The sequence below is a fragment of the Garra rufa genome, chromosome 20 (assembly GCF_049309525.1).
Source record: "Garra rufa chromosome 20, GarRuf1.0, whole genome shotgun sequence".
Taxonomy (NCBI): domain Eukaryota; kingdom Metazoa; phylum Chordata; class Actinopteri; order Cypriniformes; family Cyprinidae; genus Garra; species Garra rufa.
The window spans coordinates 4,209,436-4,232,565 of record NC_133380.1 but is presented as its reverse complement, the minus strand read 5'-3'; the positions used below and the strand labels follow the sequence as shown (position 1 = coordinate 4,232,565).

The 23,130-nt window shown below is 33.4% G+C and overlaps 3 protein-coding genes and 1 long non-coding RNA gene across 5 annotated transcripts in view; 2 read left to right on the top strand and 2 right to left on the bottom strand.

The window, feature by feature from the left end:
* The first annotated feature begins 1,727 nt into the window (after nt 1-1,727).
* Nucleotides 1,728-5,596, top strand: LOC141294160 (uncharacterized). Its single transcript, XR_012340885.1, has 3 exons — nt 1,728-1,881; nt 2,772-2,818; nt 4,250-5,596. It is a non-coding gene; the product is annotated as an uncharacterized lncRNA (long non-coding RNA).
* Nucleotides 5,597-6,872: 1,276 nt separating this feature from the next.
* Nucleotides 6,873-10,001, bottom strand: LOC141294205 (uncharacterized). Its single transcript, XM_073826291.1, has 4 exons — nt 9,867-10,001; nt 9,591-9,787; nt 9,401-9,514; nt 6,873-7,458 (listed from the first exon to the last, which is right to left on the bottom strand). The coding sequence occupies exons 1-4, from the start codon at nt 9,883-9,885 to the stop codon at nt 7,375-7,377; spliced, it is 414 nt and encodes a 137-aa protein (XP_073682392.1). The 5' UTR covers nt 9,886-10,001; the 3' UTR covers nt 6,873-7,374.
* A 433-nt stretch (nt 10,002-10,434) lies between these two features.
* LOC141294157 (glycine N-acyltransferase-like protein 3) lies at nt 10,435-13,059 on the top strand. Its single transcript, XM_073826250.1, has 5 exons — nt 10,435-10,519; nt 10,633-10,740; nt 12,126-12,249; nt 12,346-12,472; nt 12,637-13,059. Exons 1-5 carry the CDS (start codon nt 10,445-10,447, stop codon nt 13,043-13,045), a joined length of 843 nt encoding a protein of 280 aa, XP_073682351.1. The 5' UTR covers nt 10,435-10,444; the 3' UTR covers nt 13,046-13,059.
* Nucleotides 13,060-18,275: 5,216 nt separating this feature from the next.
* Nucleotides 18,276-23,130, bottom strand: part of il17rd (interleukin 17 receptor D) — a 51,638-nt gene continuing 46,783 nt past the window's right edge. For both annotated transcript variants that reach the window (XM_073825962.1, XM_073825963.1), the window contains 2 exons: nt 19,933-20,869; nt 18,276-18,504 (listed from right to left, as the gene is read on the bottom strand). In XM_073825962.1, coding sequence (XP_073682063.1) covers nt 18,386-18,504; nt 19,933-20,869 — 1,056 coding nt within the window. In that variant the 3' untranslated portion in view covers nt 18,276-18,385. The remainder of the gene's footprint in view (nt 18,505-19,932; nt 20,870-23,130) is intronic.

The window sequence follows — 23,130 nt, the reverse complement described above, 5'->3', positions numbered from 1 at the left end:
GACTGGAGCTGGAGCAATGGCTCGAGCTGAACTTGGCAGTGTATCAGCTAAAGCCGGTCCAGATGGTGTGAAACTGGGTCTTGGAGTCGACACGGGTGTATCTGCCGGTGTGGATGGGTTTGAGGCCAAAATACTGGGAACTGGAATCTCAATTGGTCCAAAAACCAGTATATCTCTTCTGGGTTCAGAGCTGTCATGTTCAGTCATGTAATCAGACAGGTATTAATTATCTTTGAATATTTGTCTAACAATTTACCACTGAACCATGAAGACAAAAACAGAAACTTTAACCAGTTTGGATGCAGAATTATTATTGCAGTTGAGCTATAAATACACAGAATTATACCTTCACAATATGAAAACAATGTTTTATTTTAGATTTGATAATTATACTATTGTAGAGACCATTGTTTCATTTAAGAATAAATATTTGTATTTTCCAGTTTGGATCCAACCTTTACTGAAGATATCAGGAGAAACCAAAAACTGTGAAGACTTCAGATGACGGCAACTTTAGATCCACATACTAAGCGGTTAAATATTATAATAATATAATCAATGTGAGCACAAGTTGTAATGCTTTTTCTAACAAATTGCTGAATTGCACGCATCAAGAACCAATGATATTAGACAAATGATGTAATAAATCATGCCATCTTTCTTTGCCATGCAGCTATGCTATATAAACTGTATTCTTTTGGTCTATAAAATTGTCTGTGATTGATATGGGGTCCTCCCAGCCATGATGAAAGCATATTGAAATCCATGTTTATTGCTTTTCTCTTCAATGCTGTCATTCTCAGTGTATAACTCAGTGTTATAATGTGTTCATTGAACCTTATGGAGAATTTGAACTTCTGCATCTATCCCAATAACAAAATACACAGATCTAAACTTTATATTTACTTTATATTTTCCATATTTCTTTTACTAGATCCATGACTGTCGAGTTAGCACATTTAACCTGTTTGTCTAATCTTTTTCATTTATTTGTGTTCAGTTGTTGTTTTAATTAGGTTATGTGACCACTAACAACAATGCAAGATTTTGGTGTATTTATTTTTGTTTCATTATTCATATTTTTTTCCTTTAAGACAAAAGATAAAAGGCAAAGAATTATATAGCTCTTGAAAACGTACAGAGATGCTATAGTCAAAGAGTGTACTTGATAATTTTTTTTTTTTTTTTTTCAAATATTTTTATCAAATGATACATGTAACATCACGCCAGGGCGATTCACACACAAGTCTAGTGCTCCAGATGAGCTACAGCAACATAAGCTACTACACTAACCATAGCTTAACCATGGTATTTGTAGTAAAACTGTGGTTATACCAATAAACTAAAAAACGTGGTTCCTACACTTTTAATAAAATCACAGTTAATTTCCATAAGCCATGGCGTTTATGTCTGTGATGTTTTATTCATATGTAGCCTATTGCTGGCGTTTTAAACAATGTACCTTCTAAGTGCTGAAAATTAGAATTAAGGAAAGAGTAAAATAAAGTAAAAATGTAATTATTAAACAATGCCATTTAGGGCCTTAATTTTATTTGCAAAATCCATTTAATGCATTTTAATAACCCGCAGAAACCCTGTAAAAACATTGACCCTTAAACACTGGATGTAGGATAGTTAAGCTTTGGGATCTAAAATTTGCTGTTTGTGTAAATATTTTAACAACAGAGCCAGGGCTGGCAGCGCATAGGCTAGTAGTCCAACCTAAATTATATACTTCTGCCCATTATCTTCTGCCTAGCAACTGCTGTGTAAAAGAACAAAAATTGCTGTTGGCTAAAAAACAATGCGCAAAGTGAATTGCTGGATGATCCAGTCTCGGATGATCACTCAGCATTCTCACCAGTGATTACTAATTGTGTGGTAAGATTTCTTTCTTCTATACGCATAGCCTACTGTGAAATGTTTTCTTAATATTTAACGTGACGGTCGCGTCTAATATTAATAAGACAAATGCTAAAAAACAAACAAACAAAAAAACATTACAAATGTGTATAGCGGGGTAAGGCTTATACCATTTTAAAAAACCGTCTTTGAATGCAAAATATAGATTTAATTCCACGAATTTGGCGAATCGAACTACTCTGTTTTCTCAAGTTTCCATTAGGCTATTAATCAGATTTATTATTTATCATTTAGACGTACACAAAATAGCAATTTCCTAGATTTAAAACCATTCTGCGTTATATTATAGGCCTGTTGACTGTATTGCAGGATAAGAAGTGAGAAGAGTGCATTTATTTTTAAAATTTAAATGTAATTTTAGCATGTACAGGATGATAACGCATCAGTCAGTGTGTTATTATAGGAAGTAAATAGAAACTAGTCCTTAGCTGTTATAGCACAAACTAAAAAATTTAAATGTTACATGTCTTATCAATATTTTAGTGTCATTAATGTAACATTTTAAATCAACTATTACACTTAAAAATGTAATGACCAATGTCAGACAAAGCAGATTGTCCAGAGAGGTAAATGTATTTTATGCTTATATAGGCACATGGATATTTACATTTTTAATTGCCCATATTTTAAGTAATGATAGCAACACTGAGAGTTCAAATCGAATAATTGTATAATCTGCTGCACAAAATATTACAGCATTTTGTTAATAAATTCTGAGTTAACCAACTGAATAAATTCAAGTTATAATTTTCCAAAGACAGATTTGTGAACATCTTTATACTTTATATGTACATCATATCATACTCTTTGAACTTTAATGTATTTACACATTGCTTCCCTTTTTTTAGTCTCTTGAAATTGCTTAAACGAAGAGGACAGATGTATCTCTCCATGGGTAAGTCTCACAATCGTTTAGACACTTAATTGTAAAATTTACTTTATTTATAGGGTCACAGTCTGCTGCTTCCAAAAAGGACAAAAGCTGCATTTATATATATATATTACATTGGATTTAAATATCTTATCTATTGGGATCAATTCTCAAAAAAACAGGTAAGGGCTCATTAAAGATAGTTTACCCCAAAATTTAAATGTCCTCACCCTCATATCATCCAAGATGTAGATGAGTTTCTTCGTCAGATTTGCTCACCAATGGATCCTCTGCAGTGAATGGGTGCCGTCAAAATGAGAGTCCAAACAACTGGTAAACATCACAATAATCCACAAGTAATCCACATTACTCCAGTCCATCAGTTTTGAAAACCTGCACTGTAAAAGATTTGCTGTAGTTCTGCAGCTGGTTGCCAGTAACTTACTGTAGATTTTTAATTTATGTTATTTACTGGCAACAGTTTGTTCAAAGTTAAATGAACATTAAAGATTAACAAGTCTTTGTCTTTACAGAATAAAACTATAAAATAACAACCTACTGCAAAGCATTCTGGGAACCAGAAACCTTCATCAACCTTTTTCTGTTTTTTCCTTCAGATTTTGGTTCCCAGAATGCTTTGCATGAGGCTGTTATTTTAGTTTTATTCTGTAAAGATAAAGACTTGTTAATGTTTAATGTTCAATTAACTTTGAACAAACTGTTGCCAGTAAATAGCATAAATTTAAATCTACAGTAAGTTACTGGCAACCAGCTGCCAGTAATACTGTATTTTCTACAGATTTTGTTTACAGTGTGTGTTTTTAAAAAAACTAATTCATTAAGACATTTTAATTTCAAACCTTCACCATAGTCCATACTCCATAATAACACTTCCTCCAGTGAAAAAGTTCATCTCCCATTGACGTCTCGCATCCAAACCCATCCACGTATTTGTTTTGGCTTGTAAGCGGTACTTGATCTGTGCAGATTTCTCTCTTGATTCAGATGAGATGGCTTTTTCACAGAAGGAACTGTTTTTATGGATTATTTTAGCTGGAAGGAACGGTTTAAAAATTGTTAAAAATGCCTTGATGCATTTGTTTCTTACAAACACACAGCTTTTGGCTTCACAAGATGTTAACTGATGGACTGGAGTGGTGTGGATTATTGTGATGTTTTTATCAGATGTTTGGACTCTCATGAACAGTGAACAGTGAGCCAAAATAATAATAAAGTATTGCCTTTTTTTTAACTCAAAAACGGAGCTGCATAATTTCAGACCAGTGAGGCCTATTTTTAAGTGGTTTCAAAAAACATTGAATTCAAAGATTGAATTCTTGAACATTTTTGACTGGGAACACTAAATGAGGTAAAGGATTTTCAGCACAGCACAAGGGTTAATATAATATTGGCATGTTTTATTTGAAAGCAAAATCATTTGCCCCTCTTTTGCAGATCTGAGAATTTTGCTGCTGGGTCCAACAGGATCAGGAAAGAGTGCAACAGGAAACACCATTCTAGGCAGAGATGAATTTAGAACAGGACTGTCTCCTCATGGCACTACAACCTGTCAGAAACGTACAGCGATGGTTGCTGGAAGGAAACTTTCAGTAATTGACACTCCAGAGCTGTCTGATACATCGATGCCTGAAGAGGATCTCAAAGCTGAACTAGTGAAGTGCTTCTACTTGAGTGCTCCTGGACCTCACGCGTTTCTGCTGGTCATCAAACTGGATGACTTTAAAAAGGTTGATCATTTAAAAGACACAGTGAAATTGATGGATAAAAACTTTGGAAAAAAAGCTGCAGATCACACAATCATTCTGTTCACTCATGAAGATCGGCTGAAGGGTGAATCTTTAAAAGAGTTTGTCAGAGAAAGTCCAGATTCATGGAAACTGATTCACAATAAATACAGTGGTAGAATTTACTCATTCAACAATAACAAAGACGATCGATGTCAGGTCAGAAATCTGATAGAAATGATAGATGAAATGGTGGAAAAAAGAGGAGCATACACCAATGAGATGTATAAAGAAGCTCAGAGATGGAATGAATTAAAGATTTTAAAAGATCAAACAACAGACATTCAAGCAGTAGCAATTAGAGAAAAAGCATATCAGAGAGGAGTAAAAGCAGCAACAAAAGCATCAAATGAAGCACATTCAGAAGTACAAAGGCACGGAAGAGCAACAACATCTTTTGCAGAAGCAGGAGCTGCCATAGCAGTAGCAGGAGGGGCTACGTATGTGGCAGTATGTAAAGGAGCAAGAGCAATTGGTTCATTTTTTTTCCCTCCTAGACGACAAAATTTAGGTGTTTATTAGTCATTCACTTGAAAAAAAAAAGCTCTAAGTTACTAATTGTTTTAAGTCATCGAAATAAACTGAACTGTTGCCGTTTGCCGACTGCTGCCATCTGATGTCAGTGACAGTTTTTCTCATCCATATAGACACATCATCATAAAAGAGATGATATTTTAAGAGGGATTCAAGATTATGAGGTCACATTAATTAAAAACCAAACAAAAACAATGAAACAGTGATGTGCATGGATAAATCATTTATAATAAGCTATGTCAACTAAAATATTCAATGTATTCAATGTCGAGTTCAAATGCAGACTGCTCTGCATTTATTTGTGAATTGAATTTAAGCTATATCACGACATGTGTAATGTATAGCCTTCTATAATATTACTAAACCATTCTGTTGCATGCATTGCACGTACAAAAAAAATTACAGTGTGGGATGATGCATTTTATTCAGTGAAAACAAAATAAAATTGACTGGATTAAATGTGTAGCTGTCTTTTCATCTCTCCTCGCTTTATTCAGCATTTTTCAAAACTATGGTGACTAACCGGGGCTGAAATAGAGGGTTTCATGATCCTTTAGCACATTGTAGATATCAGGCACGTGCACACATAGACATCAAAGGGGGCTTGAGCACCTGCCCTTTTTATTCCTGGAGAGAAAGTGCCCTTTTTTCTGGGGTGCTTTTTAAAAAAAAAATTAAAAAAAAAAAATAATATATATATATACAGGGGTTGGACAATGAAACTGAAACACCTGGTTTTAGACCACAGTTAGTATGGTGTTGGGCCTCCTTTTGTGGCCAATAGAGCATTTCGTCTTTAGAATGACAAATACAAGTCCTGCACAGTTGCCAAAGGCATTTTGAGCCATTCTCCTCTTGCAGATCAGGGGTCAGGTCACTACATGATACTGGTGTAGGAAAATGTTATCTGACTCGCTCCTCCAAAACACCCCAAAGTGGCACAATAATATTCAGATCTGGTGACTATGCATGCCATGGGAGATGTCCAACTTCACTTTTCTTGTTCATCAGACCACTCTGTCACCTGTCTTGCTGTGTGTACTGGTGCATTATCATCCTGATACATGGCACCACCTTCAGATTACAATGTCTGAACCATTGGGTGCACATAGTCAACGTTCACACCTGTTCTTACTGGTGGAATGTGCAATCAGTGAAGATTGGCCACCAGGCTGCAAAAATATAGCCATGAAACCTCCAACATTATATTGGCCAGTGTTTCAGTTTCATTGTCCAACCCCTGTATATATATATTCCTGTTTGCGCACAGCTTCCCTGTCAAACAAATATATTTATTGATGAATAGTATATCTAAATATCAGGTCAGGAGTTCTGAAGCGAAAAATACAGTTAGCTCATAGTTATTGGTTAATTAATAGTGAGAATTTGACCCTTAGTGTGGCCAGAATAATTTATTTAGCCATATATTATTTATTGAAAAAGAACCGTTTCATGTCTATCCTTGTATCATACGAGGTCGAGGTTGATATAGGATTTAGAAAGTAATAAGTAATGAAATACTTTTTGGAGTGAGTAATTTGTACAGTAATCTAATTACACTGTACAGAGGTAATTAGTAACTAGTAATTAATTACTTTTTTAGAGTAGCTTACCCAACACTGTTCATGTTAAGCATTTTTGTGTTCAAGTCCTGTTAATTCACAACTTGAGTGAGCTCATACTCACAAAGGTAATGTTAATTATCAAACCAAACAAAATGAAAACTTTTCAAAAACACGTAGCAATGGGATTCTTTTATTGAGCGATAGGCAGTGGGTTTAATCAGAGACATTATTAATAGATTTACTATTTGGCGTCTTCTCCCTGACCTGCTTCCCTTGGTATTTTTACACATAGTAAAGGTTAAAAAACATTGCATTGTCCAGTTTTCTTTTAGAATGACAATCTGAGTTACTATTGCAATTCTCTAAACAGCATGAATGACATACAATAGTGGCATTTTTTACAATCACAACAGAAAATCTAAATGCCGCCCTAAACTCAATAGCGGAGAGGCAGTGCGATCCTCCAAGTATGACGGATAAACAAAGCTGTTTCCCAGAACTCAACCCATTGTCTATACTTGTAGTTACATAGGCGTACTATTGAAAAGTTAACATGTTATTTAAAAAGTTATTGATGACAGACCATTAAGACCATTTAATGCAACATTAAGGCAAGTAAAGCATGTATTTCTGACAACATTCCACCATTAGAAAGCATCACAATCCTCAGATCCAATCAGACACACTGATCTGAGAGCAGGCGTTTGGGGATATAATCATTTCCTGGCACGGCAATGACAGTGAAGGAACAGGTCATGATCTGAGAACACACAAACAAGAAAACACCAGAAATGACTACAATATCACAGCTCACAACACTCAATCACATTAGTATTAAAAAAAAACTAATATATTTGACATTTTCATATTTAATACATGCAAAAAATAATGAGACCAGTTCACAAATTCAATTACACATAAAAAATTTTCCATGCAAAATTTAATTTATGTATTTGGGTCAAAGAAGCTAAGATATCCACATCAAAAGACATTTTCAAAAGTGATTTTAAGTCCATAGAAAGCACATTAAATGCAAGTAAAGTGTTTCAAATAAAAAAAGGTTTTTGGAGAATAAAATGTCAAAATTAGTTGAAATAATGTTACATTGTCATTCAGTGTAATATTCAGAATATTTAAACCACAGAAAATATTTACTGCCAAAGGTGCAAAACCTAGGATAGTGGCCAATTTTAAAAATGTAGAATTAAATTACAACTAATTAGTATTTCAGGGGGAAAGTAATTTGTCTTTTAATATGTCATAAATAGATTTTTGTCGAAAATATGCCCGACAAGATTATTAAACTGAATGACATTTTAGTGGCTGTCTTCTGTAAAAAATGGGAAAATGTATGTTATTTATTTTTTGCCCAGAAAAACAAATCCAATTCAATTAAACAGAAAACTTAAAAAATAAATAAATAACAACAATTTAAAGCAGTATTACACTTGATTTACAACTGATTTTATGCTTAAACCCTTTTTTGTCTTTGACCCATTTATCCATTTTATTTTTGTTGTTGTTTTGTTTTTTTATTTCACAAAATGCAAATAGTACAAATTTGCATTGACACTGATTGCATATAGCAAAATAATCTATGTAGGTTTTTTTTCTTTCTGTCTTTATTTGAATTAATGTATAGTTGTATGCTATATGTAGATATGTGTATATCTGTTATTTATAGCGTACTGCTGTATTTACAGTATTTATTTTCTGACCTAAGATGACCCAAATAAAAGCAAAAAAAATACCTTAGATTCAATTATACATTGCAAAATATTTTATTTAATTGGACAAAATGCAAAAAGCATATACTTTCCTGGTTTCCCAGACAAAGGCTTAAGCCTAGTCCTAGACTAAAGTGTAAATCTGAGCTGTTTCAACTGAAAGAAACTTGCACTGACTGATCTAAACATATATATCAGTGCCTTTGTTTTGTCCTTAAGATGCACACCAGTACAATGTTTGTTCTAAGCATGTTTATAAAAATGTCTTAAATGTCCTAATTGAACTATGGCCTAATCCTGGTTTAGTCTAAGCCCTGTCTGTGAAATCAGGCCTTTAACATTTAATTAAACCACAAAGCAAAAATGATTGATTGATAAATTAATGTGTAAATTGAATTTTTTTTTTTTTTTTGTTATTTTATTGGACAAACATGCTAATAGTGTATATTAACATTAATTTACATGCAAAATATTTTATTTCATTCATCTTATTTTATAAGACAGATGCAAATAGTATAAAACAATATTTACACTATAGGGTGCAAATTGCATATGCCTAAAATATATGTGTATAACCAGAAAATGCAGTGCTTCTCACAAAACCAGTTATAGGTATACTTATTGCTTTTTTTAATGCTAAAAATAATTAGGGTTTTATATAGTGATCATATAAAGATATCTTGTAAATTTACTACTGTAAAGATATCAAAACTTAATTTTTGATAAGGAATATGCATTGCTAAGAACTTAATTTGGACAACTTTAAAGGTGATTTTCTCAGTATTTTGATTTTTTTGCACCCTCAGATTCCTGATTTTCAAAAATTATCACAGCCAAATATTTATATTTAACATATTCAATAAAAGCTGACCCTTATGACTGGTTCTGTGGTCCAGGCTCACAAATAAAGATTCTATATTCCACACAATGCATTAAAACACACAAAATCGAATTATTATTAGATGCATTTCTCACCTCTGCATTAGACTGCAAAGCACAGTCGGAAACATTCACACCAGCGTGATTCTCGCAGACGGTCTGCGCAGCTTGTATGTGTAGCATGTATTTAACGCGTGCAGGAGGATAGAGCTGCAATGAACACAATATTGCATCAAAAACATTAGAGAAAAGCTGCCATATGTTATATGATGAGCATGACACTTACCTGAGCTTCGTCTGATGTGATATCCACCACTTTAAAGGCGTACGGATAGCTACTCATGCGATTATGGACATCCATGGCAAAGTTTGCCACATTAATGACATTGTGATTTAGCTCCACGCTGTGTCCTGTGACAATAAAAGCTAAGAAAATGGATGCAAAAAGAGTGAGAATGCAAACCATCTCGGTAGCTTGTGAATCTGTGGGAACAAAAGCAAAGCCAAAATCAGCAGGGTGTATCAGTATGAGGGTGGAAACATTAATAGCCATTAAACACACCTCTATTTTTCTGCTGCATAAGAGCTTCTCAGGTTTCTGCATCCTGCTGACGACAGACGCTCGTGCTCGAGTTCAACGCACCAAACCATCACGATAAATCCATCTCATATTCTCATGTTCTTCACTGCAGCTGCATTGAGGTGTTTACATCATCTTTTAGGTCACATGACCAGACCAGCTGCATGCATCAGGACCCGACACTGAGCGGTCCATAATATCTCCTGCTGAAAAAGACTTAAGGAACCATTCTGGCTGGTTTCAGATGATCCGAGTGAATTAAACTATCAATCCTAACCAGTTTGATCAGTATAGATTGGGTGGAGACTAGCTGATTGAACTTATGAACCACTCTAGGCTGGTTTGAATAGCAGTGAAGTTTTAATATTTGATAGAAGAGATCCACTTTTGCATGCTGCATTAACATAAACCATCCATTTTACTGTTAGTGCTATTACCTGTGAAAGTGAAATGCACGGCTGTTGCGTCTTTGAAAACAACTTCCTCGACTTTGCACTCGGCTTTCAGAGTTTTTGTTAACCCTTTGCTGATCTTTTCCGTGAGTGTTTTATGTGCACATAATGATCATTCTTGGGACTGAGGAGCTCATACAAGCTGAAAGCATTTTGAAGCAGAGTTTTCCAGAGTCTATCAAGGTGTGGTGGTTCTACGTTATTTTTGACTGAAAAGGTTAACCTATCAGATTTACACAGCTTTTATTTTTATTCTGTCAGGAGGAGCAGCTAGTTAGTATTGACTTGTTTTTCAGGTTTATGGCTGTATATTCAACATAAACAGAGGGAAACCTCACAATCTGGAGGTTATTGCAGACCAGTGGCCAGAATTCACTGTCATTATTTGCAAACCGAAAGTTCAGGTAACATCGTTTTATAGATCCAGATGCTTGTGAGTTTCTGTTTACAAAAACTAGTCATGTTTAAACAGTGGCCATAGTTAACCTGTGGTATTTGAGGTAAACCACAATTATGTAAAACTATGCTTGTATGTAAACAATGTTCAGTGCTGCAACTTTATACTAAAGCTATTAAAAAGCATTTGTGAAAACTGACTTAAAACAAAATATACATATAAAAATAAATCAATAAAAATAGAAATGTTGCCTTGGAACTGAAACTTAAACTGAAACTAAGTTGAAGTAATACAATTATTCAAAATTAAAATTGAAAATATATTAATAAATAAAGTAAAATAACATTATATATGGAAGCCCATTTCCACCACTGAATAATTTTTTTTTAAAAAGGTAATTGCAACCTCAGAATTCTTTTTTTCTTAGAATTGCATGATGCAAACTCTTACTGAGATATAAACTCACATTTCTGAAAAAAAGTCAAAATTGTGAGTTTATATCTCGCAATTCTAACTTAACTTGAAATTGCGTGTTATAAAGTCAGAATTGCAAGGTTTTAGACTCGCAATTGCTTATATCATGCAATTCTGACTTAATTTCTCATATTTGCGAGTTTATATCTCACAATTCTGACTTCATTTCTTAAAATTGTAAGTTTATATCTCTCAATTCTGACTTAACTCGAGATTGCGTGTTAAATAGTCAGAATAGCGAGTTGAATTATGTTGGAAAAATTCAAAGTTGAGATATCCACTTGCAATTCTCATAAAGTTCATATCTCGTAATTCTGACTATAAATTCTTCAAAATTGCGAGTTTGTTTCACGCATTTCTGAGAAAAAATTCTTAATTGTGAAAAACAAGTAAGAATTGTGAGATAAGTTGCAATTACGTTTATTTTTTTATTCAGTGGACGAAATGGGCTATATGTGACCCTGGACCACAAAACCAGTCTTAAGTCGCTGGGGTATATTTGTAGCAATAGCCAAAAATACATTGCATGGGTCAAAATTATTGATTTTTCTTTTATGCCAAAAATCATTAGGAAATTAAGTAAAGATCATGTTACATTAAAAATTTTTGTAAAATTCCTAATGTAAACCTTTCAAAATGTAATTTTTGATTAGTAATATGCATTGTTAAGAACTTAATTTGGACAACTTTAAAGGTGATTTTCTCTGTATTTAGATTTTTTTGCACCCTTAGATTCCAGATTCCAGATGTATCTCGGCCAAATATTGTCCTATCCTAACAAACCATACATCAATAGGAAGCTTATTTATTGAGCTTTTGTATGATGTATATATCTCAGTTTTGTAAAATTTAACCTTATGGCTGGTTTTGTGGTCCAAGGTCACATATAAGATAGCAACAAAATATATATTTTAACAGGGCACAAAGGATCGAGAAGGAGATTTTAACATATACAGCATCTACTCTAAGAACAAAGACAGCTTGAAAAGCTTTCTGAACACACCTGGTGTGATCAATAAAGATGCATTCACATTATTGGCAGGTGCGCACTCCTATCCATCTTTAAATTGTCTGAAATAGCTATTTTTTGTAACTGTGCCATAATAACACATGCACAAACCTGTTGGTTGCCATAAAGGGGTTGACATCAGGCATTTAGGAGCAGTTCAGGAGTTTGCAGATCAACATGGAGTTCCCTGGAAAGTTAAAGCAGTGATGAACGTCTTACAGCTGCAGGATGAAGGACAGCTGCAGTTTATAGAAAGGTGACACCAATAAAAATGAACTTTTCCAGCACAGGATGATGCTTAAAGCAACTGTATGTGATTGTTTTTACCTTTAAATAGTATTAAAACCATTTTGATGTTACAAGGGCGACATAAGCTTTTAATAGTTGACATTTTCGTACTATTTTCGATATTTTTACAAGTTCTGCTGGACTCAGAGTGGCTCCGCTCAGTGCAGCTCATGCACACCTGGTGAACAGCACGTGGAAATATGGCGGAGACCGTAACAGCTACAACTCCGTGCTGAACTACATTACCCATAATCCTTCACTGTGCGTGATAGAGGAGGGCGGAACCGAACCTGTCTCCTGGCTGCTTGTGTACCAACACGCTGCTCTTGGTTTGCTCTACACGTTACCACAACACAGACGGAAAGGCTACGCCAAGTTATTGGTGTCTATGATGGCCAAAAACCTCCTGGACCGAGGACACCCTGTGTACTGTTTTGTGGAGAAGGAAAATGACTTTTCCTACAAGCTGTTCACTTCACTTGGGTTCCAGAACTCACCTGATTACAGAGCTGTGTGGTTTGAGCTCAATCAACGACAATAAATAACTAAAGATCACTAGAGGTTTTTAATCACCTCGTTATTATTATTATTATTATTATTTTTGCATATTTCTATCATAAAAATATATGTATATATATATATTTACAAACATAAATAAATAAAATATATATATATATATATCATATTTATATTTTTTTTTCATATTTCTAGCACTTTTTTATATATATATATATATATATATATACACACAAAGTTCTTGCATACAAAAGCGAAATATATGTAAATAAAAAACAACAAAATATGTTACTGATATTTTTATACACAACAGCAAACAAAATAAGCTGCATATATGCAATTAATAATCACTTAAGTTGGGGCCTACTTGTAATATTATTTTGTGTAGCATATATATAGCATGCATTTATAATTTTCGTATTTCTAGCACTTAAAATCACTATATATACAAAAACGAAATATATGTAAATATATATATAATGTAACTGGTATTTTTATAATTATTTTATATGCATATTTCTAGCAAACAAAATATGCATGTATGCAAATAAAAATCACTTAAAATGTCATTGTGGGGTTTTTAATTTGTTCATTTCCTGTAATATTATTTTTTTTGTCTAAAATATAAAATTATATTTTGTGTATAAAATGTAATATATATATATATATATTAGTGGTGGGCCGTTATCGGCGTTAACGTGCTGCGTTAACGTGAAACTCTTATCGCGCGATAAAAAAAATATCGCCGTTAATCTATTCTCAAAGTTGGGTTGGGAGCTGGGTCTAAACTACGCAAGCTATGATGACTTTCACCTTGATAGTTTAACGCGGATGTATACCGAAGACTGTAGAATATGGTCGCGAGTTTAAGTCTCCTCCGCCAAAACACAGACGGGGTCGCGTCGTCCTCCATTCATAAAAACCGAATCTACTATAGCGAAACGCCACGTAAATTCGTCGTTTTTTGGATTCATAAATCAAATGTTGGTCAGTCACTTAATTCAAATCGCGATATGGACTAGTGTATGTGAAAACTGAAATGCAAAAAGACCGTTTTAATATGAATCCGATATGTTCCGTTTGCCTGAGCTGTATGTATGAATGATGGAGACGAGCTTTTACTACACGCATACTGAAACACACGTGACGCTCCTGGTAATTTTTGGCATTTTCATCTCACATGAACAGATAAACTCAATCTCCCAAACTGCTGTGAGTGTCACTTTTACCGTTTCATTTGAGAAAACTAGCATCATATCAACCTGTCAAAATAAAAGTACGGTGTAACGTTAAAAAAAAAACAATCTAATAGGGAGAAAAAATAATTTCATTGTTAGTTAGTTAGTAAACACAAGTACATCTAATTGAACATAATTTATTTTCATCAACAAATTATCATAGAACAGCTTTATGAGCTTTATGATCCATTCTCAAAGACTTTAAGTCATTATTTGGGTAGCACACATATTCTGAATGCCTTCAGCAGAATTCAAATTAGCCATTTTAATCTAGATTAATCTAGATTAATTCCAAGATTTAATCTAGATTAATCTAGATTAAAAAAATTAATCTATGCCCACCCCTAATATATATATATATATATATATATACTGTATATATATACATATATATTATTATTTTTTATTATTATTATATATTATTATTATTTTTTTTTTTACATTTTATACACAAAATACAATTTTATATTTTATACAAAAAATATTACAGGTAATGAACAGATTAAAAACTCCACAATAACTACTTAATTGATTAATAATTGCATATATGCAGCTGTTTGCTAGTTTTAGTTTTTTTTTAGTTTTTATTTATTTATTTGATCAGGGACAGTGCACAAACAACATTAGTCTAAAATAAGAAAAGATGTCATGTGCCAGGTTATAGCAAAAATGCTAATTTCCACCTGCAGTCCCTGGACAGGTTGTTGTTATGCTTACAAAAGTTTATCAAATATATACAGAAAAATGCATAGAAAATTCACATCATAAAAGTACATTCTATCATTCATTCACTCACTCACAATTTAAAACGTTCATATCACAGTCATTTAGTGCATACAGATTTGCTTTGATAATAACCACTGTTTGGTCAAGCATGTAAAAGTGCAATAGTTTGTACATGAAATAATTTCATTTGGAAGAGTGTTCCAAAGGCTCGCTGCTTTATAAAAGAAAGATTGTTGACCAAATGCCGTTTTACATCTTGCAACGCTGCACTCTCCTCTGACTGTCGACCGTGTAGTTCTGGAAATTCTCTCCGAATTGAGTGTGAAAAATTTTTTCAAAGGGGGAGCAGCGATGTTATGGATTATTTTAAACAGGACAGAAATTTGATTATATTTAATAAGATTTTCGAAACTCAAAAAGTTATATTTACTTTGTACTTTACAATGATGGTACAGTCGAGGTTTTTTATCATGAATTTTTATGGCCCTTTTATATAATGATTCAAGTGGTTTTAACGATGTTTTGCATGCCTGAGACCAACTAGACATGCAATACAGAAAATGTGATACAATCATAGTATTGAGGTAAGTATTTGAAGCCTCTGTATTTAATGAGTTTCTAATATGTTTATAATTCATCAAATTAAATTTCACTTTGTTACCAAGTTTTTTTATATGACTTTTAAAACCAAGGTTCGAATCAAGTATTAGACCTAAATATTTTATTTCATTTACATTTTTAATTTTTTGTCCATTTACTTGAATTTCTAGAATTTGTTGTAATTTATGTTTACTTGAAAAAAACATTGAGACTGTTTTATCAATATTTAAGGTCAGACATGACGCCTGCAACCATTCTGCAACTTTTTTCATCTCTTTTGATAATTTGTCAGCAACCTCCAGCTCATTTTTCCCAGAAGTAAAAATGACCGTATCATCAGCGTACATGATTATGTCAATGTCAGAGCACACTGTAGGGAGGTCATTTATATAGATGCTAAAGAGCAGGGGTCCCAAAATAGACCCTTGCGGCACTCCCATTGAGGTGGCTCTGAACGCAGATTTAATATTATTTACTCGTACACACTGTTGTCGGTCACTCAAATAAGATCTTATCCATTTTTGGGTGTGCTCAGAGAGACTATATTGATCTAATTTACTATAAAGTATCTGATGGTTGACAACGTCAAAAGCTTTACACGGATCAAGGAAGACCGCTCCCACCACCCTTCCCCGATCCACATATGCCCTGACAGTTTCCAGGAAGTAGCAACAGGCAGAGTCTGTTGAATATTTCCGTCTAAAACCAAATTGCATCGGATTTAAGAGCTCTTGTGAGTCAAAGTGGGAGATAAGTTGCTCCGCCACCGTCTTCTCAAGCACTTTTGATACTGCTGGAAGGATGCTTATTGGACGATAATTGTTCATTTCTTGTTTGTCACCAGACTTAAATATAGGGGTGACAATCGCAGGTTTTAGGGCTGCTGGAAAAATTCCCTCATTAATTGATTGATTTATTATTGTTGTCAACGGATCAAAGAAAATGTCCCTATATTGTTTAAGAAAATAAGTATCAAGTCCATACATATCTTTTGCTTTGCTACCGTTTAGCGCAGCAATAATTTTTTTGACTTTAGTTTTAGTTATTGGACTAAGGTTAAAACCTGATTTGCCACTGATTATGAGAGGTGGATGAACATTTTGAAAATTCTGAGCCAGTTTTTGGACAATGTTTAAAAAATGTTCATTAAAATTTGTTGCTATTGCAAAAGAGTCATCAATGATTTTTCCATTAATTTTGAGATGAATATTCTCACACTTTGACTAGGAAATATGCATATATTATAATTATATATAAATATATATTTATAAAATATAAAATTGTATTTTGTGTATAAAATGTAAAAAAAAAATAATATAATAATAATAAAAAATAATAATATATATGTGTATATATATATATATATATATATATATATATATATATATATATACACATACACATACACATACATATATAATATTTTATAATAATAATAATAATCACTTAAAATGTCACTCTAAAGATTTGTCACCTCTTTATTAATATTTTTAGCATACAGAAATTTGCATACAGATTTTTCAAGCACGTGTATTTTTGCACTTTAATTATTAATAAGAATAAATTACTATTGCAATCATACTGCCATAAAATAAAAAGAGCATTTAATTATTTATTAATAATTATAACAATATTAATTAGTAGTCATTGTAAAATTAAAAATATTTACATTATGTTAATGATTAATGTTAAACTAATCAATAAATAAATATATTACTATTGCAATCATACTATAATACTAAAATAAATAAATATTTAATAACATTAACAATTATTATTATTACTATTGTTGTTCTTTTTTATTTAATTTTATACACAGTTCTAGCTTACAAAAACAAATATATTTGCACAAAAAAAAACAAAATTTAACTTATTTGTAATATTTTGTCAATTTTCTTAGATTTTATGTGCATATTTTTAGCTTGTATATTATATTTTTCTAATAACAATGTCAAAATAATAATGTCACCTCTTCAATATTTATTTTATATGCATATTTTAAGCATTTTTAGATGTTTCAAGCATGTTTTTTTGCACAAACATAGAAACCTCACAAAGAACTCAGTCACAATGCATATAAATCTTAGTTTATTAAGTCGTATCTCCTACATTAGAGTACTATAAAACAGTACGAAGTTTATATAATGCAGAAATCACTTCTAATATTCTAAAAAAAAAACTGTACAAAACCTGGATAAACAAAGTACACAAATAAAACTCATAAAGTTAACAAAATGGCACATCTCAGTTGTTTTAGCTTGTACTTCCCTTTGTCATAAACAAACATTAGAGCTACTCTAGTCTGTTTACGCTGCTGTCAACATGTTTAAAACTTTTTTAAGATCCACTTAAAACAAACAATGGCCTAAAATCATTAAAAAGCTCTTGATATGCTTCTAAAATCGAGCGTCATTTCCAAACAGCTTCAGTGAAACGATCCCCGGTCTACTGAAGCGTGTTAACGCAATAAATAAAAGTGAAATGACATGTTAAAACGACTCACATTCAGCTCCACACTCATGTCCACAGCTTCATGGCACTTTTAAGGCATTTTAAGGTCTGAATGACGTTGATTTGACACAGCTGGAACAACACGGACACGGCTGCATACTAAGTACGCAACCACTTTGGTTAAAAAGCACCTTGACAAAAGTTTTCAGACGCTTCAATGTTCAATCCCTTAAGATCCGATCCGTCAAAGACTTTCCCTGATGAGGGATTCTGAAGAGCCGCTGGCAGCTTGTCCAAGTCAGTGGTAAGTACGGGAATTAAAGTGGCGATGCAAGTTCAGCTGAAGGCCACTAAGTGGAGGCAGCGGCTATGAGTCCTTCACTCTGATGGATGTTGTGATGAAGTTCTGCTTTGCATATTGTGGGAGCTGCGCACTGCAGAGAGCTGACAGCAGGGGGCTCTTCATCACCTGCAAACACAAACACACAAATCATCAATATATGTCGCATAAACCTCTATTTTGAAAGTCCATAATAATAATAATTCTTATAGTTATAGTTATAGTTATAGTTATAGTTAGTTAATTAGTAATTTAAAATGTATAGCAATTTAAGTGATAAAAATTGCATCTAAAATATTAAAATAATAAAACATTAAAACTTAAAATAGTATTTATTAATAATAATAATAATAATAATAATAATATTTTTCTAGTATATTATTATGATTGCAAAGATAATATATTTATTTACTGATTAATTTTAATTGTTTTTTACTTTTATTTAATTTTCAATTTAATTTAATTTACCATTATTATTATTATTGTTATTATTATTATAGCAATTAGTCATTTAAATGTATAGCAATTTAAGTTAAACAAATTAAACAATCAAAATTAATCAGTAAAGAAATATATTACTAATGCAATCAATTATATACTGGAAAAATACAAATAATTATTAATTAATATTAATAATCCTATTATTAATGATAATAATTATATTATTATTATTATTATTATTATTATTATTATTATTATTTCTAGTATCCCTATTGTTATTATCATCAAATTTTAGAATAATAAAATTAATCTAATGAACAAAAACATTATTGCATTCATACAACAGTACTTTAAAATAGAAAATATTTAATATTAATAATATTCATATAATTTTAATATTTTAATATATATTTAATAATAATATAATATTTTATTATTAAATAACCACAATAAGAACTATTATTATTACTTCAAAATATAAATATTTTTATTTTATTATTTAAATAATAAACAAACCATAAAACCATACCATAAAATAGAGCATTTAATAATAATAATAATAATAATAATAATAATAATAATAATTAGTAGTAGTAAACTTTTATAATAAAATTATTTTTTTACCATTATTTAAATTAGAAAATTAAACCAAACTAAAAAAAAATATGATTGCAATAATACCACTATACTGTAAAATAAAAAACAATTATACTATATAATAATTATTAATATTAATATATTAATACTAATATTCAGAACAAATATTATTGTATATTGTATGAACTACAATATTAATATACACCTATGTTTCTCAATTTGCTTCTTTGCTTTCAATTTTTAAACTACTGTGCTTTTTTAGAGATTTATAAATGATTTACAAAATCAAATATGGAATGATTATAAATGATTTACAAAATTACAAATATGAAAAAGAACGTTCACATGAATTGTGTTTTCAAATGCACAATATTGCATATGAAAGTCCATTTAAATGCAGAAAAATCATAGCCTACATACACCTCAGTATATATTTATTTTGCATGTATTTTTTTTTAACTGCATATATTATTATCCTAAATTGAAATTATGTATTATTTTATTGCTTAAAATTCTTACCAAGTCCTGAGGAGGAAGACACACTGTCTGCCAGAGACGAGTTGTCGTGATCCGGCGAGAGTCCGTCCATCAGCGGAATGGAGAGCTCCGACGAAGGAACCGACGAGTCGTAGATCCCCGAATCTCTGGGCATCTCCACCGGACTGGCTGATCCGTCCGGCCTGGACGACCCCACGTCCTGATGGGACGAACCCTCCCCGAGATCCTCCTGCGACAAACTCAGCGAAAGTCCCAGCTTCGGCGTCTGAGGCAGGACGAGGACGTTACTCCTCACCGGACAGTCGCTCTCCGACGGGTGTTTGAGCTTCACCTCGTTCAGAACGAGCCCCGATTCGAGCTTCTCAGGAGGTGGAAGACGTTTATTGGGTGGCGGCGGTGGCATGAGCTGCTTCTCGAACCAGTCTGGCTCCTGCTCGATGTGCTGGTGCATGTTACAGATGGCCACATATAGCGAGCGGCCCGATTTGCTGCGGAAATAGTTGCGTTTGCTGACATTCGGCGGCTGTGGTTCGCGATCGGTCAGGCTGAGCTGGCGGGAATGAAGCCGAGCGAAGAGCTGGGGCAGCTGGTCCATTAGTTTATATTTGGGCGCCAGGGTGAGTGACGTCGGTATGTCGTTCTCATGAGAATAATCGAAGTACACCGACATGAAGCGTGAGAGGTCTGAGGACTTTTGATGCACCTCTTTGATTTTTTCTGCGATCATCGCTGTGGCTACGATGAAAAGGTCCCTGTTGCTGGTGGAGTCGGATGCGGACGGTTCTCGGTTTTTCTCCTTCGACGTGGCCTTGCCCTTGCGGTGTCTTTTCTCCACGAAATACTTCAGGCCTTTGGAACAGACGGTGATGATGAAGTGAGCCTCGTCGATACGCCGGCTCAGCCACGACATCTGACCCTCCTTGCAGATCTCCAAGTGCTCCCAGAGATCCAACGCCACCTGAGCATTCAGACAACAGACATTTAATTGTTTGATTAAAATTATTGCCAGGGACAATTTAATAGTGGCTGAGTATGGACATGTAATAGCGGCTCTACTAAATTTTATACCCTTGACAATCACAACAAGCTCCAAAGTTCCGATCGGAATCAAATGATTTACAAACAAGCTCCAAAGTTCCGATCGGAATCAAATGATTTACAAACAAGCTCCAAAGTTCCGATCGGAATCAAATGATTTACAAACCCGCTCCAAAGTTCCGATCGGAATCAAATGATTTACAAACCCGCTCCAAAGTTCCGATCGGAATCAAATGATTTACAAACAAGCTCCAAAGTTCCGATCGGAATCAAATGATTTGCAAACCCGCTCCAAAGTTCAGATCGGAATCAAATGATTTACAAACAAGCTCCAAAGTTCCAATCGGAATCAAATGATTTACAAACAAGCTCCAAAGTTCCAATCGGAATCAAATGATTTACAAACAAGCTCCAAAGTTCCGATCGGAATCAAATGATTTACAAACAAGCTCCAAAGTTCCGATCGGAATCAAATGATTTACAAACCCGCTCCAAAGTTCAGATCGGAATCAAATGATTTACAAACAAGCTCCAAAGTTCCGATCGGAATCAAATGATTTACAAACCCGCTCCAAAGTTCAGATCGGAATCAAATGATTTACAAACAAGCTCCAAAGTTCCGATCGGAATCAAATGATTTACAAACAAGCTCCAAAGTTCCGATCGGAATCAAATGATTTACAAACCCGCTCCAAAGTTCCGATCGGAATCAAATGATTTACAAACAAGCTCCAAAGTTCCGATCGGAATCAAATGATTTACAAACCCGCTCCAAAGTTCCGATCGGAATCAAATGATTTACAAACAAGCTCCAAAGTTCCGATCGGAATCAAATGATTTGCAAACCCGCTCCAAAGTTCAGATCGGAATCAAATGATTTACAAACAAGCTCCAAAGTTCCAATCGGAATCAAATGATTTACAAACAAGCTCCAAAGTTCCAATCGGAATCAAATGATTTACAAACAAGCTCCAAAGTTCCGATCGGAATTAAATGATTTACAAACAAGCTCCAAAGTTCCGATCGGAATCAAATGATTTACAAACCCGCTCCAAAGTTCAGATCGGAATCAAATGATTTACAAACAAGCTCCAAAGTTCCGATCGGAATCAAATGATTTACAAACAAGCTCCAAAGTTCCGATCGGAATCAAATGATTTACAAACCCGCTCCAAAGTTCAGATCGGAATCAAATGATTTACAAACAAGCTCCAAAGTTCCGATCGGAATCAAATGATTTACAAACAAGCTCCAAAGTTCCGATCGGAATCAAATGATTTACAAACAAGCTCCAAAGTTCCGATCGGAATCAAATGATTTACAAACCCGCTCCAAAGTTCAGATCGGAATCAAATGATTTACAAACAAGCTCCAAAGTTCCGATCGGAATCAAATGATTTACAAACAAGCTCCAAAGTTCTGATCGGAATCAAATGATTTACAAACCCGCTCCAAAGTTCCGATCGGAATCAAATGATTTACAAACAAGCTCCAAAGTTCCGATCGGAATCAAATGATTTACAAACAAGCTCCAAAGTTCCGATCGGAATCAAATGATTTACAAACAAGCTCCAAAGTTCCGATCGGAATCAAATGATTTACAAACAAGCTCCAAAGTTCCGATCGGAATCAAATGATTTACAAACAAGCTCCAAAGTTCCGATCGGAATCAAATGATTTACAAACAAGCTCCAAAGTTCCGATCGGAATCAAATGATTTACAAACAAGCTGAAAAGTTCCGATCGGAATCAAATGATTTACAAACAAGCTCCAAAGTTCCGATCGGAATCAAATGATTTACAAACCCGCTCCAAAGTTCCGATCGGAATCAAATGATTTACAAACAAGCTCCAAAGTTCCGATCGGAATCAAATGATTTACAAACAAGCTCCAAAGTTCCGATCGGAATGAAATGATTTACAAACAAGCTCCAAAGTCCGATCGGAATCAAATGATTTACAAACAAGCTCCAAAGTTCCGATCGGAATCAAATGATTTACAAACAAGCTCCAAAGTTCCGATCGGAATCAAATGATTTACAAACAAGCTCCAACGTTCCGATCGGAATCAAATGATTTACAAACAAGCTCCAAAGTTCCGATCGGAATCAAATGATTTACAAACAAGCTCCAAAGTTCCGATCGGAATCAAATGATTTACAAACCCGCTCCAAAGTTCCG